The sequence below is a fragment of the Mobula birostris genome, chromosome 3 (assembly GCF_030028105.1).
Source record: "Mobula birostris isolate sMobBir1 chromosome 3, sMobBir1.hap1, whole genome shotgun sequence".
In the NCBI taxonomy this organism is placed as follows: Eukaryota; Metazoa; Chordata; class Chondrichthyes; order Myliobatiformes; family Myliobatidae; genus Mobula; species Mobula birostris.
The window spans coordinates 203,691,911-203,718,173 of NC_092372.1; the positions used below are offsets into that span (position 1 = coordinate 203,691,911).

The 26,263-nt window shown below is 42.9% G+C and overlaps 1 protein-coding gene across 1 annotated transcript in view; it reads left to right on the forward strand.

Annotated features, from left to right (window-relative positions):
- adarb2 (adenosine deaminase RNA specific B2 (inactive)) overlaps positions 1–26,263 on the forward strand; it is an 819,996-nt gene that overhangs the window by 639,240 nt on the left and 154,493 nt on the right. Inside the window, exon 6 of the mRNA XM_072252060.1 lies at positions 15,771–15,939. Within this exon, the coding sequence (XP_072108161.1) occupies positions 15,771–15,939 (169 nt within the window). The remainder of the gene's footprint in view (positions 1–15,770; positions 15,940–26,263) is intronic.

Sequence of the window (26,263 nt, forward strand, 5' to 3'; positions counted from 1 at the left end):
GAGAGAGAGAGAGAACGATTCACAGAGTTTAGAGTTTCCGACAGCTGATCCGCTGTTCCCGATGTTCCGTTCTCTCCCGCGATGCTTCAGATTGGGGTCTTCAACAGAACCCAATCCACCCTGAAAGATTTCTTAGTGACTGGTCGGGTTAGATAATCCCCTTGATGTCAGACCCAGATACAATCACTGGGACCATTTTCCCCAATATCTCCAAGGCCGCAAATGAAGCCATGGCACATGAAAAGGAGGTAAACCCCTAAGTGTGGGGTGAGTTACTCAATTGCAGTCTTAAGTTTTGAAGATTGACCGAGCCTCTTACTGGAAACCAAAGCTTGTTATCAGTTTGTAGTTCAGCATGGGAGTCACTGCCTGCTTATCACACTCTACAGCTACCAGTCTCTGTCACCACAGCAGGGGATACTGTAACCACGGTCAAAGTACCTGGATTAGTTATGAGAGAGGGAGCTGGAAACAAATATTAGCAGTTCAGCGATAAATCTTTGTCAGCTTCTGTACAAATGATAAAAGTAGCATAGTGCCATTTTCCTTTATTCTTTCTGGCATTGTGTGATGAAGTAGACTGAAATGGTATTTCACATATAAACATTTAAGTGAGCCTGGAACCATTGAAAACTGCAAAGGTTTGCATCTTTTCCATGGAAGTGAGCTCAGGTAAAACCAGGCCAGTGACTGGATTGATGTTCATTCAAGGTCACACAGGAGTCCAAGTTATTGGAGCAACAAGGAAACTACCATATCTTAGACCACATGCATGCCATTTCCCATTCTAATTATTATGAATTATGAACAAATTTGCCTACTTCAGCATAGCTGACATCTCTCTTCACACTTCACTTCAGAATTTCAATTCTTGACCTCTGCACCACCAGACAACCAAAGTTGGAACGTAGAAATAACCTTCCTCTGCACTTATATAATCACTTCAAACAGATGTGGTAGACCATTTAATTTTGTCCCCTTTCTGCTTTTGTTCGATAAATTTTGACAGGTTTAATTACGCAAGTTATTTTTAACATCTCATTTAAAAAGACAGGCTTTCAAAAGACCATCTACTTCTCCTGCATTGCCATTTAGTTCCATATGAATCTGTCACCGTCCAGCTTCATCCTTTTGTTGGAAGTGACAATCACCATCTTTTGGAAAATGAAAAGGCAGCTACTTGGCAAAGCAGGCAGGACAAAGGAGCTGTCCTTTTTTTACAAATGTAAAACTCACCACAGCAATCTCATTGTTTCTCTGGAAAGGGAAATGAAGAGAGAATTATTTTGACAATTCACAAACAAGTACAGATTCCTGCAACATTAATGCCTGGCTGACACTCAAGGATAGGACAGTGTAATATGATTAACTTCAGACTTTCAAATTGTCAAGTATGCAGTTGCAACTTAATTATGGACCTTAACTCCAATCACTTAACTTAAGCAGAAATTGGTAGGATTCTGTTGCTTTGAATTTCTTTGAGCAGTACACAGAGATTCATTCATTACAATTCACAGGCATCTATATTCTGATTATTTGAAAAACTCTTAATTTTAGCTTTAGCTTTTTGGTAATGTCTAGGTATTATGGAATCATAGAAAAGTACAGCACAGAAACATCTTAGTCTGTGCGAAACCACTTAAATTGCCTACTCCCATCGACCTGCACCCGGGTTTTCCTTCAAGCTAATGGAAGTCATTTTCATTTGGGGATTATCTTGGTTTCTGCCTAATCTTTATCAGGCACTATTTTAGACCATATGTCCAAAAATTGAAGGAGCAGAATTAGGCCATTCGGCCCATCAGGCCAACTTCACCAATCAACCATGTCTGATTTATTTCAACCCCATTCCCCTGCCTTCTCCCTGTAACCACTAATCCCTTTACCAATCAAGAACCTATCAATCTCTGCAAATTTATGTGGAAACAAACTCCACAGACTCATCACCTCAGGTTGAAATAAATTCTCCTCATCCCAGTCTCAAAGGGATGTTCTTTTATACGGGGGTGTGCCCTCGTACAAACATCACAGAGTCTCCTACTAATGGAAGTTCCTCTTCAAGTCCACTCATTCCAGGCCCTTTAGTATTAGGTAGGTTTCAATGAGCTACCCCTCCGATCCTTCAATTTGTTTTCCACCAATGTTGTGTTTGGCAGATGTGCTTCTCAGCAGAATTTCAAGAGATCTGAAATTTAAAATCTGCCAGAAAGATAAAGCTTAGCCTTCTCCTTGTATTAAGATTTAACAATCTTTATACTTTAATCATCTGCACTAGTACTAATTGCATATATTGATGGATCCATTTGGAGCATTGAACCACTTCTATGAATCCCATGAGATTAAAGTGGTGGTGATGTGAATGCAGCATTAGCTTAGGAACAGAAGCAGACCACAGTGGTTATTTGTCAGATTGAGCACCTTCGTTTCCCACTGATGTTCAAAGGTCAAGTTTAATGTCAGAGAAATGTATACGATATACATCCTGAAATGCTTTTTCTTCGCAAAACATCCACGAAAACAGAGAAGTGCCCCAAAGAATGAACGACAGTTAAAGATGAGGACCCCAAAGTCCGTCCCCCCCCCAGCTCCCCCCTCCCGTGCGTAAGCAAGCAACAATCCTCCCTCCCCCCTCCCCCCCACCAGCAAAAATAAACATGCATCGGGACAATCACCAAGCCTGTACCAACTGCAGGCTTCTCTCACTCCATTTAAACTATCAATGTTCCTCTAACATCACTGGGCCAAAATCCTGGACTCCCTTCCTGACAAGAATCTGCATCAGAAGGACTACAGTATCTCCAGAAGAGACCTTTGCAAGGCAAATGGATATGGGTAATAAAAATGCCTGCATTCCAAAATAAATGTTGGTACAGTACTAAAGCCTGCCTCCTTCTCTATGGCTATTCTTCGAACTAAACATGCATAAAACGTGTAAATGTGGTAAACAATAGCAATTCCGTGTTCGCCATGATGCGGAACTTTTCTTCCGCCGTCTCCATCTCCGAGCCTACTTCTTCGGCAAGGACTCTTCCACCCCCACCGATGACCCCTTCTCCCGTCTTCAACCCTCCTTTTCTTCATGGACATCCCGCTCTGGTCTTCTGCCTGCTCTCGATCTCTTTATCGCTAACTACCGACGGGACATCAACCGTCTCGACTTCACCGGACCTTGTCCCCATTCCAACCTCACTCCTTCGGAACGCTCTGCTCTCCACTCCCTCCGCACTAATCCTAACATTATTATACCCGCCGATAACGGGGGTGCTGTTGTAGTCTGGCGTACTGACCTCTACCTTGCCGAGGCACAGCAACAACTCGCAGATACCTCCTCTTATTTACCCCTCGATCGTGACCCCACTAAGGAGCACCAGGCCATTGTCTCCCACACCATCACCGACTTTATCCGCTCAGGGGATCTCCCATCCACTGCTACCAACCTTATAGTTCCCACACCTCGCACTTCCCGTTTCTACCTCCTACCCAAGATCCACAAACCTGCCTGTCCTGGCAGACCTATTGTCTCAGCTTGCTCCTGCCCCACCGAACTTATTTCTGCATACCTCGACACGGTTTTATCCCCCCTTGTTCAAACCCTTCCGACCTATGTTTGTGACACTTCTCACGCTCTTAAACTTTTCGATGATTTTAAGTTCCCTGGCCTCCACCGCTTTATTTTCACCATGGATGTCCAGTCCCTATATACTTCCATCCCCCATCAGGAAGGTCTCAAAGCTCTACGCTTCTTTTTGGATTCCAGACCTTATCAGTTCCCCTCTACCACCACTCTGCTCCGTCTAGTGGAATTAGTCCTTACTCTTAATAATTTCTCCTTTGGCTCCTCTCACTTCCTCCAAACTAAAGGTGTAGCTATGGGCACCCGTATGGGTCCTAGCTATGCCTGCCTTTTTGTTGGCTCTGTGGAACAATCTATGTTCCGTGCCTATTCTGGTATCTGTCCCCCACTTTTCCTTCGCTACATCGGCGACTGCACTGGCGCTGCTTCCTGCACGCATGCTGAGCTCGTTGACTTTATTAACTCTGCCTCCAACTTTCAACCTGCCCTCAAGTTTACCTGGTCCATTTCCGACACCTCCCTCCCCTTTCTAGATCTTTCTGTCTCTGTCTCTGGAGACAGCTTATCCACTGATGTCTACTATAAGCCTACTGACTCTCACAGCTATCTGGACTATTCCTCTTCTCACCCTGTCTCTTGCAAAAACGCCATCCCCTTCTCGCAATTCCTCCGTCTCTGCCGCATCTGCTCTCAGGATGAGGCTTTTCATTCTAGGATGAGGGAGATGTCTTCCTTTTTTGAAGAAAGGGGCTTCCCTTCCTCCACTATCAACTCTGCTCTTAAACGCATCTCCCCCATTTCACGTACATCTGCTCTCACTCCATCCTCCCGCCACCCCACTAGGAATAGGGTTCCCCTGGTCCTCACCTACCACCCCACCAGCCTCCGGGTCCAACATATTATTTTCCGTAACTTCCGCCACCTCCAACGGGATCCCACCACTAAGCACATCTTTCCCTCCCCCCCTCTCTCTGCATTCCACAGGGATCGCTCCCTACACAACTCCCTTGTCCATTCATCCCCCCCATCCCTCCCCACTGATCTTCCTCCTGGCACTTATCCGTGTAAGCGGAACAAGTGCTACACATGCCCTTACACTTCCTCCCTTACCACCATTCAGGGCCCCAAACAGTCCTTCCAGGTGAGGCAACACTTCACCTGTGAGTCGGCTGGGGTGATATACTGCGTCCGGTGCTCCCGATGTGGCCTTTAATATATTGGCGAGACCCGACACAGACTGGGAGACCGCTTTGCTGAACATCTATGCTCTGTCCGCCAGAGAAAGCAGGATCTCCCAGTGGCCACACATTTTAATTCCACATCCCATTCCCATTCTGACATGTCTATCCACAGCCTCCTCTACTGTAAAGATGAAGCCACACTCAGGTTGGAGGAACAACACCTTATATTCCGTCTGGGTAGCTTCCAACCTGATAGCATGAACATCGACTTCTCTAACTTCCGCTAATGCCCACCTCCCCCTCGTACCCCATCTGTTACTTATTTTTATACACACATTCTTTCTCTCACTCTCCTTTTTCTCCCTCTGTCCCTCTGAATATACCCCTGCCCATCCTCTGGGTCCCCCCCCCCCCATCTTTCTTCCCGGACCTCCTGTCCCATGATCCTCTCGTATCCCTTTTGCCAATCACCTGTCCAGCTCTTGGCTCCATCCCTCCCCCTCCTGTCTTCTCCTATCATTTTGGATCTCCCCCTCCCCCTCCAACTTTCAAATCCCTTACTCACTCTTCCTGACGAAGGGTCTCGGCCTGAAACGTCGACTGCACCTCTTCCTAGAGATGCTGCCTGGCCTGCTGCGTTCACCAGCAACTTTTATGTGTGTTGCTTGAATTTCCAGCATCTGCAGAATTCCTGTTGTAAACAATAGCAAGGTGTGCTACAGACTTCATAAACACATACACAGACTGACTAACTGGAAAACTCTTTCAAAGAGTTGCACAAGGATTGTTGAATAGGTTTCACTTTATTTCAAAGTTCAGAAGTTCAAAGTTCAAAGTACATTTATTACCAAAGTATGCATATATTTTACAACCTTGAGATTTGTCTCCTTACAGGCAGCCACAAAACAAAGAACCCCAAAACGACCCATTAAAAAAAATTGTCAAACACTCAATGCACAGAGCATAACAACATAGAACACAGAAATCTACAGCACATTACAGGCCCTTCGGCCCACATTGTTGTGCCGACCATGTAACCTACTCTAGAAACTGCCTAGAATTTCCCTATCGTAGAGCCCTCTATTTTTCTAAGCTCCATGTACCCTTAAAAGACCCTATTGAGAGAGGAAAAAAATATCATGTAAACAGTAAACATAAGCAAATAGCATTCAGAACTGAAGTTTTACAAAAGGCATGTTATTTATAACATGAGGGATATGGGTGCTTGTTAGCAGAACCCACTTTTCATTGCTCTCCAGAAAGTAGTCTTAAACCTCCTGTTGCAGGCCATGTGGCGAAGGGGGCTCCCAGAATATTGAATGAAAGGACTTAAAAACCGATGACAGAGAAGGGACAGAGAGAAAAACAAGAGTTTCCAAGTCAGGATGGTGTTGAACTTGGAGTGGAACCTTCAGGTGGTGGTGTATGCAGGGGCCTACAGCCCTTATCCTTCCTGGTGGCGGGGTTTGTGCATCTGGGAGGTGCGAGGGGAGCAGTCGTACTGATTCACTGCAAGGCATCTTGTTCACCCTCTGTATTGTATGAGACGATGGATTCAGAAGCACTGCATCCTACATCAGTGCTGTTTTCCTTCTGTCCGTGCACTGAAATAAAATCCACTTCCACGTCCTCTAGCCAGGCCAAGAGTTTACAAATGTTGCTGAACCACTAGCTGACATCAAGACTGAAATCTGAATATACCAATCTTCACCTCCAGTGCTTGGTGTGGATATACAACTTAGCTCAGGTGATGCTGAGACAAGGTCTAGGAGTGAAGGCAGGAGTAAAATTTCAGTGGGCACAGTCACTATAAATGGTCCAATAAGAGGACTGGAAGCCACCCATGGGCCTGAATCCACAACTGAAATTCATCTTCCTTTTATCAGCAGGGAATAATGAGCAGTATAATTAGTATAAGGAAGGAGTCACCACGGTAACGGTTAATGTGATACTACTACAGCTTGGGGCGTTGCAGCTCGGAGCCCAATTCCAGCACTGCCTGTAAGAGAGTATGAATGTTCTTCCCATGTGTGTATGTGTGGGTTTCTTCCAGGTGCTCCAGCTTCCTCCCACAGTCCAAAGACGTATCGGTTAGTTGGTCATTGTAACTTGTCCTGTGATTAGGCAAGGGTTAAATTGGTGGGTTGCTGGGTGGCGTGCTGGAAGTGCCTGTTACGCAACATATTCCTATAATACTCAGTTCCGACTATCTCACACTCCAACTTGAAAGAGAAATTGTAACAGTATGGGAAGAATTAGAAAAAAGCTTTGAATGGTGCAACCTATGCAACTGATGACGGAACGCAAAAGATGGAGTCAACTTATTGCTCAAGAAATGCAAACAAAAACCAAGGTGACCTGTCGGTGTTACTGACGGGCAGATCACTCCAAGAGCAGACAAGCAGTATCACTCCAGGAGCAAGTAGGGACAGTATCACTCCAAAAGCAGAGAGGGCACTGTCACTCCATGAGTAGGGAGGGCAGTGTCACTCTAGGCACAGACTGAGCAATGTCACTCAGGGGCAGACAGAACACTGTCTCTCCAAGAGCAGGCAGCACAATGTCACTCCAGAACCAATACGAGGAGTGTGACCATTCAGTCCTATTAGTGTTGCAGCTGACAATTCACTCAAAGACCAGGATCAGCCTGTGTGGCCATCATTACTGTTGGTGCTACAGCTGGACAGGATCATACCAGGAGCAGGTCCTGATGCAAATACAAAATTAGGAACAGGGAAGGCCATTTGGCCCTTTGAGCCTACTTTAAGATCAAGGCAGATGATGCACCTTAGCATCATTTTCCAGTAGCATCCCTATTTGTCAACATTAAGGGAATCCTCCGTATTCCAGAGGTCCACCCTCCACTGAGAGAAAATGTTACTCCTCGACTCTGTCTAAACAACCTGTCCTTATTCTGAAACTATGACCCCTGATTCACTTCAGCCAGGAGAGGTACACCTTTCTTCCATCTAGCTTCAAATAATTTGTACCTTTCATTGAGATCTTCTCTCATTCTTCAAAGCTCTGGAGAATTCAGTCCCACCCTACTCAATTTTTCCACATTGAGCCAATCTTCTATCTCTAGAACATGTCTTATGAATCTTTTATGCCCTTCTCTTTGGGAAATGCATCTATTATGAGGCAAGGAGATCAGAACTGTACATAAGACCATAAAATATAGGAGCAGAAGTAGGCCATTCGGCCCATCAGTCTGCTAACTATTCAACAAATTCCACAGATTTACCACCCTCTGACTAAAGTATTTTCTCCACACCTCTATCCTAAATGGACGTTCTTCAATCCTGAAGTCATGCCCTCTTGTCCTAGACTCCACTACCATAGGAAATAACTGTCATATAGAAACATAGAAGATAGGTGCAGGTGTAGGCCATTCGGCCCTTTGAGCCTGCACCGCCATTCAGTATGATCATGGCTGATCATCCAACTCAGAACCCTGTACCTGCCTTCTCTCCATACCCCCTGATCCCTTTAGCAACAAGGGCCATATCTAACTCCCTCTTAAATATAGCCAATGAACTGGCCTCAACTGTTTCCTGTGGTAGAGAATTCCACAGATTCACCACTCTCTGTGTGAAGAAGTTTTTCCTCATCTCGGTCCTAAAAGGCTTCCCCTTTATCCTCAAACTGTGACCCCTCGTTCTGGACTTCTTCAACATCGGGAACAATCTTCCTGCATCTAGCCGATCCAATCCCTTTAGAATTTTATAAGTTTCAATCAGATCCCATCTCAATCTTCTAAATTCCAGAGAGTATAAGCCTAGTCAATCCAGTCTTTCATCATATGAAAGTCCTGCCATCCCAGGAATCAATCTGGTGAACCTTCTCTGTACTCCCTCTATGGCAAGAATATCCTTCCTCAGATTAGGGGACCAAAACTGCACACAATACTCCAGGTGTGGTCTCACCAAGGCCTTATACAACTGCAGTAGTACCTCTCTGCTCCTGTATTCGAATCCTCTTGCTATGAATGCCAGCATACCATTCACCTTTTTCACTGCCTGCTGTACCTGCATGCCCACTTTCAAAGACTGGTGTACAATGACACCCAGGTCTCGTTGCACCTCCCCTTTTCCTAATCGGCCACCATTCAGATAATAATCTGTTTTTCTGTTCTTGCCACCAAAGTGGGTAACCTCACATTTATCCACATTAAATTGCATCTGCCATGAATTTGCCCACTCACCTAACCTATCCAAGTCACCCTGCATCCTCTTAGCATCCTCCTCACAGCTAACACTGCCGCCCAGCTTCGTGTCATCTAATCTGTTCAGGCCTTTTAACATTCAGAATGTTTCTATGAGATCAACCCTCATCCTCCTGAACTCCAAGGAATACAGCCCAAGAGCTGCCCGACGTTCCTCATATGGTAACCCTTTCATTCCTGGAATCATTCTCATGAATCTTCTCTGAACCTTCTCCAATGTCAGTATATCCTTTCTAAAATAAGGTGCCCAAACTTGCACATAATACTGCAAGTGTAGTCTCACGAGTGCCTTATAGAGCCTCAACATCACATCCCTGCTCTTATTTTCTATACTTCTAGAAATGAATGCCAACATTCCATTCTCATTCTTCACCACCAACTCAACCTGGAGATTAACCTTTAGCGCATCCTGCACAAGGACTCCCAAGTCCCTTTGCATCTCTGCATTTTGAATTCTCTCCCTATCTAAATAATAGTCTGCCCGTTTATTTTTTCCAACAAAGTGCATGACCATACACTTTCCAACATTGTATTTCAGTTGCCACTTCTTTGCCCATTCCCTTAACTACCTAAGTCTCTCTGCAGGCTGTTTCCTCAACACTACCCTCTCTTCCACCTATCTTTGTATCATTGACAAATTTAGCCACAAATCTATTAAGCCCATAGTCCAAATTTTTGAGATACATCGTAAAAATCAGCGGTCCCAACACCGACCACTGTGGAAATCCACTGGTAACCAGCAGCCAGCCAGAATAGGATCCCTTTATTCCCACTCTCTGTTTTCTGCCGATCAGCCAATGCTCCACCCATGCTAGTAACTTCCCTGTAATTCCATGGGCTCATATCTTGCTAAGCAGCCTCACATGCAGCACCTTGTCAAAGGCCTACTGAAAATTCAAGTATACCACATCTATTACATCTCCTTTGTCTATGCTGCTTGTAATTTCCTCAAAGAATTGCAGTAGCTTAGTCAGGCAGGATTTTCCTTTCAGGAAACCATGCTGACTCCAGCTGTTCTGTAATCTCATCCCTAACAATCAATTCCAACAACTTCCCAACCACTGATGTCAAGTTAACAGATCTATAGTTTCCTTTCTACTGCCTCCCACCCTTCTTAAATAGCAGAGTAATTACTTGCAATTTTCCAGTCATCTGGTACAATGCCAGAATCTATCGATTCTTGAAAGATCATTGTTAATGCCTCCGCAACCTCTCCAGCTACCTCCTTCAGTACCCGAGGGTGCACTCCATCAGGCCCAGGAGATTTATCTACTCTCAGACCATTAAGCTTCCTGAGCACCTTCCCAGTCGTAATTTTCACTGCACATACTTCACTTCTCTGACACTCTTGAATGTCCGGTATACTGCAGATGTCTTTCACTGTGAAGACCAATGCAAAATATGCAGTCAGTTCCTCTACCATCTCTGCATCTCTCATTAAAATATCTCCAGTGTCATTTTTTATTTGTCCTATATCTACCCTCAACTCTTTTTTACCCTTTATATACTTAAAAAAGTTTTTAGTATCTTCTTTGATTTTAGTTGCCAGCTTCCTTTCATAATTCATCTTTTCCTTCCTAACGACCTTCTTAGTTTCCTTCTGCAAGTTTTTAAAAGCTTCTCAATCCTCTATTTTCCCACTTGCTTTGGCTTCCTTGTATGCCCTCTCTTTTACTTTTACTTTGGTTCTGACTTCACTTGTCAGTCACGATAGTGTCCTTCTTCCCTTTGAAAATTTTTTCTTATTTGGAATATATCTGTCCTGCACTTCACTCATTTTTCATAGAATCTCCAGCCATTGCTGCTCTGCTGTCCTTCCTGCTAGTGTCCCTTTCCAGTCAACCTTGGCCAGTTCCCCTCTCATGCTATTGTACTTTCCTTTATTCCACTGAAATACCGACACATTGAAATTTAGTTTCTCTTTCTCAAATTTCAAAGTGAACTCGATCATATTGTGATCACTGTTCCCTAAGGTTTCCTTAACCTTAAACTCTCGTATCACCTCCAGATCATTGCACAACACCCAATCCAGCACAGCCGATCCCCTAGTGAGCTCAACAACAAGCTGTTCTAAAAAGCCATCCCTTAGACATACTACAAATTCTCTCTCTTGAGGTCCAGTACTGACCTAGTTTTCCCAATCCACTTTCATGTTAAAATCCCCAACGATTATCATGACATTGCCCTTCTGACACATCTCTTCTATCTCCTGTTGTAATTTGTAATCCTCATCCTGGCTGCTGTTTGGAGACCTGTATACAACTGCCATTAGCGTCCTTTTACCCTTACCATTTCTTAACTCAACCCATAGAGACTCTATACCGTCCAATCCTATGTCATCCCTTTCTAATGATTTAATATTATTCCTTATACACAGGGCCACACCACCCCCTCTACGTACTAACCTATCTTTCCAATACTCCATATATCCTTGGACATTCAATTCCCAATGGCAGCCATCCTTTAGCCAAGTTTCAGAGATGGCCACAACGTCATACTTGCCAATCTGCAGCTGAATTTCAAGATCGTCCATTTTATTTCTTATGCTGCATGAATTCAAATTCATTTTCAGTCCAGTATTTATTGCTTTCTGTTTTAATTGCACCATGCCTCTGTTGCCCTGTAACTCATCCCACTGGCTGTGATTAAGCCTCATCTCCTGCCTGTCCTTTCTATCATCTCTGTTGCATGCTACCTTTGATTTATTTTTGTTTTTCCCCTTCCTCAGCCCTATCACTCCTCACTCCTATTAGATAATACTCTAAGTGCAATATCCACTGTGCTGCCAGGATAATCAAGGACACGACCCACCCAGCCAACACACTTTCCATCCCTCTTCACTCCGGGAGAAGGCTCAGGAGCTTGAAGACTCGTACGGCCAGATTTGGGAACAGCTTCTTTCCAACTGTGATAAGACTGCTGAACGGATCCTGACCCAGATCTGGGCCATACCTTCCAAATATCCGGGCCTGCCTCTCGGTTTTTTTGCACTACCTTACTTTCCATTTTTCTGTTTTCTATTTATGATTCATAATTAAAATCTTTAATATTTACTCATTTTTACTATTTTTAATATTTAATATTTGTAATCCAGGGAGTGGGAAGTGCAGAATCAAATATCGCTGTGTTGATTGTACGTTCTAGTATCAATTGTTTGGCGACAATAAAGTATAAAGTAAAGTATCCTCAAGGCACTGTGCAATTGCAACAAGTCCTCCTTACTGCTGTATTCAAATCATTTCACAATAAAGGCCAATATACTATTTTCTCACATCATTACTTCTAGTTTGGCCTTCAACAACTTGTGTCCAAATCCACCAGGGTCTCTTTGATTATCAGCACCATCATATTTTTCAACATGCAATAAGCATTCCTAGTTTCTGCTGTGGGTTTGAGAGATGTGATCAGTGGCGATACCAGCTCACTGCAGTACCCATTGTCCACCTTCTGTATTATATGAGAATGAATTCTGCACCACTGCATTCCGGATCAGTGAAGCCCAGCTGCTGTTGTGAATCAAAATGGATAATTTCACACTTTTCCATATTCTATGTTCTCTCCCATTTACTCATCTTCTCTATGACCCCCTGAAGCCTCTTTACATTCTCTCCCATACTCACAATCCCATTTCATTTATCATTAGCAGAGTTGGAAATATGACATTCAGTGCCCTCATACAATCATTGATACAAATGGTTCATGTTGCGAATAGTTGGTATTCAAACACTAATCCCACAGAACCTTAGTAGCTACAGGGGCCAACATAAGAACAATTCATTCTCACTCTTTTTTTCTGCCCAGAAACTAGTTCTCAAACCATGTCAATTTGTTATTCCCAGTTCCACAGAGTGGGCATACCATGCTTGTGCCAGAATATGTGGTGACGAATGCAGGCTATTCCCAGAACTTCCTTAGTAGGTTGTGATGGTAACACATACAAAGCAGATCATTGTATGTTTCGATGTATGTGTGAGAAATAAATTAACCTGAATCACGTTCTCTAACTTTGGTAATCAACTCCTGCACAGGACCTTATTTAAAATTTTCCTAAAGAAGAAACAACCTTATTTATTTTACTGGATACATCCTCAAAGAACTCCAGAAGATTAGTCAAACATGATTTTCCTTTCATAAATCCTTTTCATCTCTGTTCAAAATTATTATTCTTATTGTTCTGTTATTACATGCTTAATGGTATCCAGACAGCCTGGTCACTGATCCCCATGTAGGGTCTCAGCCCGAAACATTAACCTTTTATTCTGCTGACTGCTGAGTTCCTCCAACATTGTGTGTATGTTGATCTAGATTTCCAACATCTGTAGAACCTCTCGTGTTTATGATTGGCCATCAGTCCTGTTGGTGTTACTAGTGGATAGTGTCAATTCAGGAGCAGATGCAGGCAGAGTAGCCATTAATAAGTGATTGATGACGTATTAAGTTTAGTATTAAGTTATATGACTGATAATGGGTGAGGATAAGGTTAAGGTAAGTGATGGATGCCACTTTAGAGCAAGGCTTAGAACACATGACTGAGGCTTAGGGATTGAGTTAGCGATTGAAGATAAGTAATTTTGGTGTTTGGTAATTGGCTTATCTACATGTACTGAGCTAAAGTGTAAAGCTCTGTCTGCATGCCATCCAGACAGATCAGTCTATACGTAAGTGCATTGAGAAAGTACAAAAGCAAAACCAGTAACAGAGTGCAGAATATAATGTTCCAGTTGGAATAAGTGCAGAGCAGGCAGACAAATAAGGTGCAAGGAGATGATGAGGCAGATTGAGATAGAGAGTTCATTTTTACCACTCAAGAGCCTTGTAAGTGCTGAAGCCTTGTGGCACATCTCCTCAAGCTTTTGTATCTGCTGATGGAAGGTGGGAGAAGAGAGAATGAGTGACGTGGGAGAGGACATTGATTACATTGGTTCATGGCCTTTCATTATATTCTGCTGAAAGCTGTCTAGGGGCACAATAGATCAAAGAACTAGACTATTAATTGTTACATAGAATGAAAAATCTCTGCCCTCAATTAGTTCACTCTGTGATGGCTGGGGTGGAGGGGGAGGGGATAGTGTGGTCTTGAGATGGAGAGCAGCATGGGATCAGAGCGCAGCTAAGAAATGCGGTGGAATGAGGCTGTAACCTCCTAGCCTATTGAAGTTAGTCCCTCTAGGGGTCCTCATTTTGTCCTGAAGCCCCAGAAACACTATTACTGAATACTGACTGTGTTTGGTGGTAATCACTATGCCCCTACCTACCTGAACAGCACCAACTAATATTGGTCAAAATTGGGAATGTATCTGGTGATCTTGCTGAGGTCAACAGTAGAGAATGAAAAGCTTCCTCCAACTATGGTACAAGCAAGCAAGTACCTTTGCCTGATTGTACTGTAACTTTAGCGAAATATTTTATGTTTGCTACCAAATTCTGGTGACGCTTATTTAGTAAAAGTCCATCCATCTCTTTAGGACAAAGTACTACTTAACTCGCTGAAATATATTTGCATGCATTCAGTGACACCAAAGATGTTCCAAAGTATCCCATGTAATAATTGAAATACCAATTACCCATCTTTGACTCTTGATTGAAAGCATTTCAATGAAGAAAGATTTTTGATCTTGTAAAGGACATATTAACTTCCAGTAGTAGGTTACTCTGTAGATGTGACAACTAGAGGTTTGCACATATTCTTCTCTGTGACCTTAATGTTATAGTTTAAAACCAGGGCAAAGCCGAGAACTGTGATCAGAAACTTTGCAGAGCAAATCCCAAGGGCAGTGAATTTCCTCAGAATGAAATGTTAAGATAGTTCCTATATTTTGAAATAGACTGACCCACAGAGTGATGCCTAAAGCCAGGAATCTGTGCTATTTTGAGGGATTTATAAATTATCTATAAGAAATCATCCCCACTTGGCAAGAAGAGTTGTAAAGAGATAGAGTCAGGTATAGCAATGCAATGTGTAATCCAATCTCACTGAAATACTTTGATGAGCAAAAACTACAAACTTCAAAATCTCCCATTCTTTCCTTAACAAAGAAGTCAACATGTACAAAAAGTTGAATTTTCTTCCTCAAATTATCACCCATTTTAAGTTTACTTTCCAAATTATATGAGAACCAGGAAGCTACAGCGTTTCTCCCTAGTGTTAGAAGCCAATGTTATGAACATGGTTTTGAGAAAATTGTTTTTATTTTAATCGGGAAGGAAGATGTCCAAAAATCATATATTGATATATGTACTATAGGAAGCAGCAAAACTAGTTTGCTTTACATTGAGCAGAGAAGGAGTAAAGGTGTTTGCAAGGAAATTCATTACTTACACAGAAAGTTCTTTACTTACTGGCTTGTTAATGCGTGGAATATGCCTCTAGATAGAGGACAGCTGGGAAATTATTTCATAACTATTTGGAATAGTCCAGTGCTGGACTTTATGTATCTCTGAATGAATGAAGCAAGAATGATTTCCACTCACTATAAATATTGTGATTAAAATTCGGGGTACGATTAGAAGTTGGGGTACACAGGAGAAAGACCCCCAAAGCAATCTGTGAGGATAGCCTAAGGCCATTGAAGAAGATTTAGCATTTTACTCGGCATGCCAAGGTGAACGGACTTCATCTCTGACTAAGTCCCTGCGTAGTAAGCAAAATGAACTCCCCATCCTCTATGGTTAGTTTTGATAATCGAAAGAGATTTTACTGTAAACAATTGATAACTGGCTCACTTGAGATTAAGAACAATCGTAAATCACTTTTAAAAAAACAATTTTCTCTTGCTGTTTCCTCTTGCAGGTCTAAACATGAAGGATGCCCAGGTTGTTGCACTGTCAACAGGGACAAAATGTATAAACGGAGAATACATTAGTAACCAGGGTCTAGCACTAAATGATTGCCATGCTGAAATTATTGTACGGAGATCATTAGTTCGTTTCCTTTACTCTCAGCTGGAACTACACTTAAGGTAAACAAAGAAAAAAATCATTTCCTCTGTTCATCTTCACCCTTTGCTCTACCATTATCTTCAGAATGAAGACAGAATGTGGGGATCAACCACAGTTAATGTCTTTCCAGATTCTCAATGCCTGTTGCACAAACAAGGACGAAGGTTTACTAATCTCATTTAATCCTACCTCTGGGAAGGTTTTAAAATAATGTTGAGGAATAAATTCAGAAACATGATACACTGCACATGTGAAATATATTTTCTATTCTAATTTAAGCCTGCCTATGTTGCACACCTCTCATGTTCAGTTGTTGTCTGCATAGATGACCAAATAATGAAGAAAACAAGTATTTTAGAAATGTATTGGCCATTTCACTCGACACAGCATGTGGTTGTGTTCTGGATATTTCCCTAAATCCGTCCAACAACATTCCAACACCACTGTCTCTTGCTCCTCCACTCCCAGGAGGTAGGCAGCGGAAACAGCTTTCATACGTTATAAAGCCTTACAAGTTCGGTTTAGAAATTTCAAATTACCTTTATAATAATATGGATGTAAGTAAAAATTTAACACCGTCCTTGTCCTTTTATAAGACTGGAACAGAATTCTGATGAATTGAGGTGGGGGTTGGAAAGGTTCCTACCACTCTGCATCACATCCCTGCATTGTAATGTTCTTAATTAAGGGAATACTGCGGTCCTAATTCAGTCGCACAAGGTGCTCTCCAGGTGATAGTTGATCAAAGAGAAGTCATACCTAATGAGTAAGGGAATATTCTTAAGCTCCATATTTTAGACTGAGGATGATCTGTACTGGAAGGTCTCCCAAACTGAGCAAAATATAAGCAGCAAGGCATAAAAATTAAGTCCTGCTGATTCCATTGGACCCGACCCATTTGTGATTGGATCAAAAGGCAGACTTCAGAATTGTTATCCTATAACTAATTCCAACTTATAGCATTTCTATGTTGCATGATTGAGTCTATTTCACTGATATCTATCAAACGAAACGTCCGCATGATTGTTGAAATACACATCAAGCATAAAGAAGTTCTTGTATTTTAAGTATTCTTATTATCATCCTTATATGTATACCTAATGCTAATACAGCAAAATGTCTATTTCCATATCTGTGTGATATGTACTCCAACAATGGACCAATTGAAATAGACTGCATGAATTCCAATAAAACAGAATTGATTATATAATACATTTTCCAAACCCCATCTCTTTCTTCTCCTCCACTTTCGTACACGATTGTAAAAGCTGGTGTCCTAGACCTCTCTTTCAAATATGTTGATTATTTGGTTACATCTAAGTCTAATATCAATACATGAAGGTGGCTTGTTTGCTTGGTGATCTGGAGTTAATCATCTGATGTCTACAGAAGCTAATTGATCTGCTTTGTAAACACACAATTGATTTCATCCAGTTTTTGTGCATTAAATAGGTTCTGGATTTTTCTCTACACCCAAATCAGAGGTCCCCAAAAAGCCCACTAAATTGGGACATACTGTAGAAAAACGAGGGCTTTTGGATAATCCGCATGGTTTATTAATATTTACACATGCACCAAGCTACAGTGAAAAGCCTTTGTTTTGTCTGCCATCCAGAAAGATCATACCATACCATACACATCAAGATAGTAGAAAGAAAATAGTGTGCAGAATATAGTGTGTAGTCACAGAGACAGCGCAGTGATGGTAGACAAATAAGGTACATTGGCCATGATGAGGTGAATTGAGAGATTAAAAGTTCAAAATTTCATATGTTAGTGCATGACAGGGCTTTTCAGGAGTCTGAAAACAGTGGTATGAAGCTGACCTTGAGTGGGGAGATATTTGCTCTCAAACTTTTGTGTCTATCTGCCCAACAGGAGAGGGGAGTGGTGGGAATGGCTGGGGTGGGAGAGGTCCTTGATTATGTTGGCTGCTTTCCCAAAGCAGTATGAAGTGTTGATGGAGCCAATGGAAGGAAGGCTGGTTTGATGATGGACTGAGCTTCCTTCACAAATATCTGCACCTTCTACTGTCCAGGGCAGAGCCGTTGCAATACCAAACCATGCTGCATCAGGATAGGGCACTTTCTACGGTACAACATAAACATCGATAAGCTTCAAATAGACATGCTGAATTTCCTTAGCCTTCTGAGGGAGTAGATGCTAAGAAAATTCAGCATGTGTGGTGTGCTTTCTTGGCCTTAGCATTCACCCAGCAGGATGAGGACAAAATTATTGCTAATATTTACACTGAGGAGTGAGTTACCAGGAGCTATAAGGGGTAACTTCAGTAAGAGTTGATCTCTTGGTTCAACGGTTTCTATTTGGGGAAAGACTCTTCCGACATCTACGACATATAGTCCTTTACATACTAAATGAGGAAATCTATGACAGCAGTACGGTAGTATATTCATTTAAGCTAGCCGCTGAGCCTTTGTGGAGTATTCCAAGGTTTGAATCAGTCACATAGGAACTCATCGATTTTCTCAGAACAACACTGAATGACTTTCTGTTCTGGAGTAGAAGCAGGTCAGTATTAAGAAGGAGGAAGTATAAGATGTCTTAAGGGTTGATAACCCCCCCCCCCCACCCGCCCCGAATCTAGTTGCGATCTATTCTACATTGTTATGAGAAGGAAAGGAGGATATACGTAGCTGGGGCCCTGTCAGAGAACTTTGCATTTTTACTAGATGCAGGTAAGGTGCCAGAAGACCGGAAGAAAACTAATCAGAATCACATTTAATATTACTTGGTATCTGTTGTGAAGTTCATTGTTATGTGGCAGCAATACATTGCAACACATAATAATACAAACTGTAAGTTACAGTAAATGTAAAATTAAATGTTAATTAAATAAATAGGTGCAAAAAGAGAAAAAGAAGTAGTGAGGTAGTGTTCATGGGTTTAATGTCTATTCAGAAATCTGATGGCAGAGAGGAGGAAGCTGTTCCTGAATCACCCAGTGTGTGTCCTCAAGCTCCCGTATCTCCTCCCTGATGGGAGCAATGGGAAGAGGGGATGCCCTTGGTGATGGGTGTGCTTAATGATGAATACAGCCTCTTTGAGGCACCACTCCCTGAAGGTGGCCTGAATTCTGGTGAGGCTAGTGCCCACGATGGAGCTGACTGAGTTCAGATCTTTCTACAGCTTGTTTCAGTCCTGAACAGTGACCTCTCCCCATGCCAGTTAGAATGCCGCCTGTGTAATGTTTCATAGAACAATGTAGCACAGGATTAGGGCTTTGCCCATGATATTGTACCAAACTAATTTGCTGTTCCTTTTTTCCTTTACTTAAGAAGGGCAGTAGGAATAAGCCAGGTAACTCAAGTCCTGTGAACCTTACATCGCTGGTAGGGAAATACTGTAGGAAATCCCAAGAGATAGGATTTATGTACATTTGGAAAGGCACGGGCTGTTCAGAAATAGACATGGGTTTGTACAGGTGAATTCCTGTTTTGCTAATTTGATTTAGGTTTTTTGAGGAAACAACTAAGAAGATTGATGTAGGCAAAGTGAATCGTTTATACGAACTTGTGGAGTGGTGCCACAGCAACAACCTTGGCACTCAGTGTCAGAAAGACAAAGAGCTGATTGTGAACTTCAGGAAGGGTAAGATGAAGGAACACATACCAATCCTCATAGGGGGGTCAGAAGTGGAGAGAATGAGCAGCTTCAAGTTCCTGGGTGTCAAGATCTCTGAGGATCTAACCTGTCCCAACATATCAATGTAGTTATAAAGAAAGCAAGACAGCAGCTATACTTCATTAGGAGTCTGAAGAGATTTGGCATGTCACAAATACACTCAAAAACTTCTACAGATGTACTATGGAGAGCATTCTGACAGGCTGCATCACTGTCTGGTATGGAGGGGCTACTGCACTGGACCGAAAGAAGCTGCAGAAGGTTGTAAATCTAGTCCGCTCCATCTCGGGCACTAACCTACAAAGTACCCAGGACATCTTCAGGGAGCAGTGTCTCAGAAAGACAGCATCCATTATTAAGGACCTCCAGCACCCAGGGCATGCCCTTTTTTCACTGTTACCATCAGGTAGGAGGTACAGAAGTCTGAAGCCACACACTCAGCGATTCAGGAACAGCTTCTTCCTGTCTGCCATCCAATTCCTAAATGGACGTTGAATCTTTGGACACTACCTCACTTCTGTTAATATACAGTATTTCTGTTTTTTGCATAAGTCGAGGGATAGAGTTTAAGAGCCGCAATGGAATGATGCAGCTCTATAAAACTCTGGTTAGGCCACACTTGGAGTAGAAGTACTGTGTCCAGTTCTGATCACCTCACTATTGGAAGGATGTGGAAGCATTGGAAAGGGTACAGAGGAGATTTACCAAGATACTGCCTGGTTTAGAGAGTATGCATTATGATCAGAGATTACGGGAGCTAGGGCTTTACGCTTTGGAGAGAAGGAGGATGAGAGGAGACATGATAGAGGTGTACAAGATATTAATAGATAGAGTGGATAGCCAGCGCCTCTTCCCCAGGGCACCACTGCTCAATACAAGAGGACATGGCTTTAAGGTAAGGGGTGGGAAGTTCAAGGGAGATATTAGAGGAAGGTTTTTTACTCAGGGAATGGTTGGTGTGTGGAATGCACTGCCTGAGTCAGTGGTGGCGGCAGATACACTAGAGAAGTTTAAGAGACTCCTAGACAGGTATATGGAGGAATTTAAGGTGGGGGGTTATATGGGAGGCAGGGTTTGAGGGTCGGCACAACATTGTGGGCCGAAGGGCCTGTAATGTGCTGTACTATTCTATGTTCTATGTTCTATGTACTGTTAGATGGTCAAAAAGGCCATGATATGGGCCAAAAGGGTCAGTGTCTGTCTTGTACAACTCTGGGGCTTGATGACTATTCTCATTTTAAGAAATCTTTCTCCTTTTCAAAGCTTTAGAAGATCACTTCTGTGGTCACAGGTCTAAGATGTCACACAGACTACCAAGAGGATGAGAGGCCAAGATGGGATGTTGTGAGGTGGAGGCAGGGAAAAAATGAAAGGCGGACATGGAGACGGATATTGAGCAGGAAGGAGGAAATAGGGAAAAGGGAAATGGAGGAGGGAAGGAGAAAATCGGGGGAAAATAACAAAGGGATGGGGAAAATAAGAAGGTTGTAATAGGGGAGGATATAGGACAGTACTGGATGATGCGCCCCACTACTCTATGAGGCTTTCCGTGCCATAGTAAAGCCGCGGGATGTTACAGGGCCAGGAAATGCAGTAACTAGTGCACAGGTGCTATGATATTCTTATCTGCATCAGCAAAAGGGCTGATTTGTAAATCAATGTGCACCTGTCAGTGAAAATAAGTTCAAATCACGGCTGAGATCCTTTAAATTGCATATGGTTTCTGATACGCTGTGTAACTTGTTCCTTCCTTAACGTTGCATGAGCAACAAACAGTGGAGGTCTCAAATTTTCAACACATTTTCTGTCAATGTCAGCGATGAATGAGGACAATGATGATGTCATGATGTGAACAAAAAGTCAGAATCGGAATCAGAATCAGGTTTATTATCACTGTCATGTGACGTGAAACTTGTTGACTAAGCAGCAGCAGTACAATGCAATACATAATCTAGTAGAGAAAAAAATAATAATAATAATAAAAAATAAACAAGTAAATCAATTATGTATATTGAGTAGATTTTTTAAAAATGTGTGAAAACAGAAATACTGTATATTAAAAAAGCAGTTAGGTAGTATCCAAAGATTCAATGTCCATTTAGGAAGCAGGTGGCAGAGGGGAAGAAGCTGTTCCTGAATCGCTGAGTGTGTGCCTTCAGGCTTCTGTATCTCCTACCTGATGGTAACAGTGAGAAAGGGGCATGCCCTGGGTGCTGGAGGTCCTTAATAATTGTCGCTGCCTTTTTGAGACACCGTTCCCCAAAGAAGTCCTGGGGGTACTTTGTAGGCTAGTACCCAAGATGGAGCTGACTAGATTTACAACCTTCTGCAGCTTCTTTCGGTCCTGTGCAGTAGCCCCTCCATATCAGAGTGATGCAGCCTGTCAGAATGCTCTCCACGGAACAACTATAGAAGTTTTTGAGTGTATCTGTTGACATGCCAAATCTCTTCAGACTCCTAATAAAGTATAGCCGCTGTCTTGCCTTCTTTATGACTACATTGATATGTTGGGACCAGGTTAGGTCCTCAGAGATCTTAACACCCAGGAACTTGAAGCTGCTCACTCTTTCCACTTCTGATCCCTCTATGTGGATTGGTATGTGTTCCTTCGTCTTACCCTTCCTGAAGTCCACAATCAGCTCTTTCATCTTACTGATGTTGACTGCCAGGTTGTTGCTGTGGCACCACTCCACAAGTTGGCATATCTCACTCCTGTACACCCTCTTAGTCGCCACCTGAGATTCTACCAATAATGGTTATATCATCAGCAAATTTATAGATGGTATTTGAGCTATGCCTAGCCACACAGTCATGGGTATAGAGTGAGTAGAGCAGTGGGCTAAGCACACACCCTTGAGGTCCACCAGTGTTCATTGTCAGTGAGGAGGAGATGTTATCACCAATCTGCACCGATTGTGGTCTTCCGGTTAGGAAGTTGAGGATCCAATTGCAGAGGGAGGTACAGAGGCCCAGGTTCTGCAACTTCTCAATCAGGATTGTGGGAATGATGGTATTAAATGCTGAGCTATAGTCGATGAACAGCATCCTGACATAAGTGTTTGTGGTGTCCAGGTGGTCTAAAGCCGTGTGGAGAGCCATTGAGATTGTGTCTGCCGTTGACCTATTGTGGTGATAGGCAAACTGCAATGGGTCCAAGTCCTTGCTGAGGAGTTCAGTCTCGTCATGAGGAAATAACATAAGCATTGAGCTACAAAGCCATTCAGCATGGAGACAGGTCCTTCAGTCACCCTAGTCCTTCTTGACCAAGATAGTCATCCAAGTTAGTCCCATTTGACAGCTAATCCATCATAAGCAAAGCCCTCCCCACCATTGAATACATTTACATAGAGTCACACACACAAAATGCAGGAGGAACTCAGCAGGCCAGGCAGCATCTATGGAAAAGGGTACAGTCGACATTTCGGGTCAAGACCCTTCGGCAGGACTGGAGTAAAAAAAGCTGAGGAGTAGGTTTAAAAGGTGGGGGAGGGGAGAGAGAAACACAAGGTAATTGGTGAAACCTGATGGGGGAGGAATGAAGTAAGAACCTGGGAAGTCAATTGGTGAAAGAGATACAGGGCTAGAGAAGGAAGGAGTCTGATAGAAGAGGACAGAAGGCCATGGAAGAAAGAAAAGGGGGGAGGAGCACCAGAGGGAGGAGATGAACGGTTAAGGAGGTAAGGTGAGAGAGGGAAAAGGGGATGGGGAATGGTGAAGGAGAGACGGTGCATTACCGGAAGTTCGAGAAGTCAATGTTCATGCCATCAGGTTGGAAGCTATCCAGACGGAATATAAGGTGTGGTTTCTCCAACCTAAGTGAGGCCATGGATAAACATATCGGAATGGGAATGGGAAAACGAGATCTCCCAGTGGCCATCCATTTTAATTCCACTCCAAGACTCCCACCGCCAAAGCCATGCCTTCTATTCACTACTACCATCAGGCAGGAGGTACAGAAACCTTAGGTCCTACACCATCAAGTTCAGGAACATTTATTGCCCTACAACCATCAGGCTCCTGAACTTCACTACTCTGAGCTGAGTTTATGACCTAAAGACTCACTTTCAAGGACTCTTTACAACTCAATGTTTTCAGTGCTGTTTTATTTGTATTGATTGCCTTCTTTATGCACGCTGGTGTTTGTCAGTCTTCGGTTATGTATAGATTTTCATAAAATTCTATTGCATTTTGTTCTTATAAGTGCAAGAAAAAGAATCTTAGGGTGGTATATATAATATATATGTACTTTGATATAAATTTACTTTGAACTTTGCTTTAATCTTGAACCTCTGAACCTTTCCTGTACATTCACTGTACTTGTCTGACTGTCTTTTAAAGTTCAAAGTAAATTTATTATCAAAGTATATGTACGTCACCATGTACAAGCCTGAAATTTGTTTTCTTGTGGCATACTCAGTAAATCCAAGAAACAGAATAGGATCAATGAAAGACTGCATCAACAGGACAGACAAACACCAATGTGCAAAAGACAACAAACTGTGCAAATACTAAAGAAAAAATAATAATAAATAAATAAATAAGCAACAAACATCGAGAACAGGAGATGAAGAGTCCTTGAAAGTGAGTCCATAGGTTGTGGGAACAGTTCAGTGTTGGGATGAGTGAAGAGTAAAGTTACCTACTTTGGTGGCTGAGGCGTAATAACTGTTGCTGAACCTGGTGTTGTGGGTCCTGAGGTTCCTGTACCTTCTTCCTGATGGAAGCCACGAGAAGAGAGCATGGCCTGGGTGGTGGGGGTCCCTGATGATGGATGCTGCTTTCCTGCAACAGCACTCCGGGTAGATGTGCTGAATGCTGGGGAGAGCTTTACCCGTGATGGACTGGGCCATATCCTCTACTTTTTGGAGGATTTTTGTTCAGGGCTTTGGTGTTTCCATAATAGGTTGGAACGCAATGAGTCAATATGTTCTCCATCACACATCAATGGAAGTTAGTCAAAGTTTTAGATGTCATGTTGAATCTTTGCAAACTTCGAAAGAAGTAGGGGCATTGCCGTGCTTTTGTCATAATGGCATGCGTCCTGTACCCAGGACAGATCCTCTGAAATGATAACACACAGGAATTTAAAGTTGCTGACTCTTTCCACCTCTGATCCTCTAATGAGGGCTGGTTCGTGGACCTCTGGTGTCCTCCTCCTGAAGTCAATAAACCATAGTCATAGTCATAGTCATAGTCATAGTTCATTGATCCCGAGGCAAATTGTTTTTTGTTACAGTTGCACCAACCAAGAATAGTATAAATAAAGCAATATAAAACCATAAATAGTTAAATAGTAATATGTAAAGGCCAGGAAATAAGTCCAGGACCAGCCTATTGGCTCAAGGTGTCTGACCCTTCAAGGGAGGAGTTGTAAAGTTTGATGGCCACAGGCAGGAATGACTTCCTATGACGCTCTGTGTTGCATCTCGTTGGAATGAGTCTCTGGCTGAATGTACTCCTGTGTCCAACCAGTACATTATGTAGTGGTTGGGAGACATTGTCCAAGATGGCATGCAACTTGGACAGCATCCTCTTTTCAGACACCACCGTCAGAGAGTCCAGTTCCATCCCCACAACACCACTGACCTTAAGAATGAGCTTGTTGATTCTGTTGATGTCTGCTACCCTCAGCCTGCTGCCCCAGCTCACAACAGCAAACATGATAGCACTGGCCACCACAGACTCATAGAACATCCTCAGCATCGTCCGACAGATGTTAAAGGACCTCAGTCTCCTCAGGAAATAGAGATGGCTCTGACCTTTCTTGTAGACAGCGTCAGTGTTCTTTGATCAGTCCAGTTTATTGTCAATTCGTATCCCCAGGTATTTGTAATCCTCCACCATGTCCACACTGACCCCCTGGTGGAAACGGGGGTCACTGGTGCCTTAGCCCTCCTCAGGTCCACCACCAGCTCCTTAGTCTTTTTCACATTAAGCTGCAGATAATACTGCTCACACCATGTGACAAAGTTTCCTACTGTAGCTCTGTACTCAGCCTCATCTCCCTCGCTGATGCATCCAACTACGGCAGAGTCATCAGAAAACTTCTGAAGATGGCAAGACTCTGTGCAGTAGTTGAAGTCCGAGGTGTAAATGGTGAAGAGAAAGAGAAACAGCTCCTTGGTCTTGCTGACATTGAGTGAGAGGCTATTACTGTGGCATCACTCAGCCAGATTTTCAGTCTCCCTCTTATATGCTGATTTGTCACCAACTTTAATTTGGCCAATGACATTGATATCATCAGCAAACCTAAATATGGCATTGGAGCTGTGCTTAGCCTCACAGTCATCAGGATAAAGCAAGTAGAGCAGGAGTCTAAGCACACAGACCTGTGGTGCACCTGTGCTGATGGAGAATGTGGAGGAGATGTCGTTGCCAATCCGAACTGGTTGAGATCAGCAAGTGAGGAAATCCAGGATCCAAGTCCACAAGGAGGAATTTAGGCCAAGGTCTTGAAGCTGATTAGCTCTGAGAGGAAGAAAGTATTGAATATTGAGCTGTAGAGCATTCTGCTGTTTGCACCTTTGCTATCCAGATGTTCCAGAATTGAGTGAAGAGCCAATAAAATGACGTCTACTGTGGACCTGTTGTGCCAGTAGGTAAAGTAGAGCAGATCCAAGTCATTTTTCAGGCAGGAATTGACATGTTGGATGTAAGTGCTACTGGATGTTAGACATTGAGGCAGGTTATCATGCTCTTCTT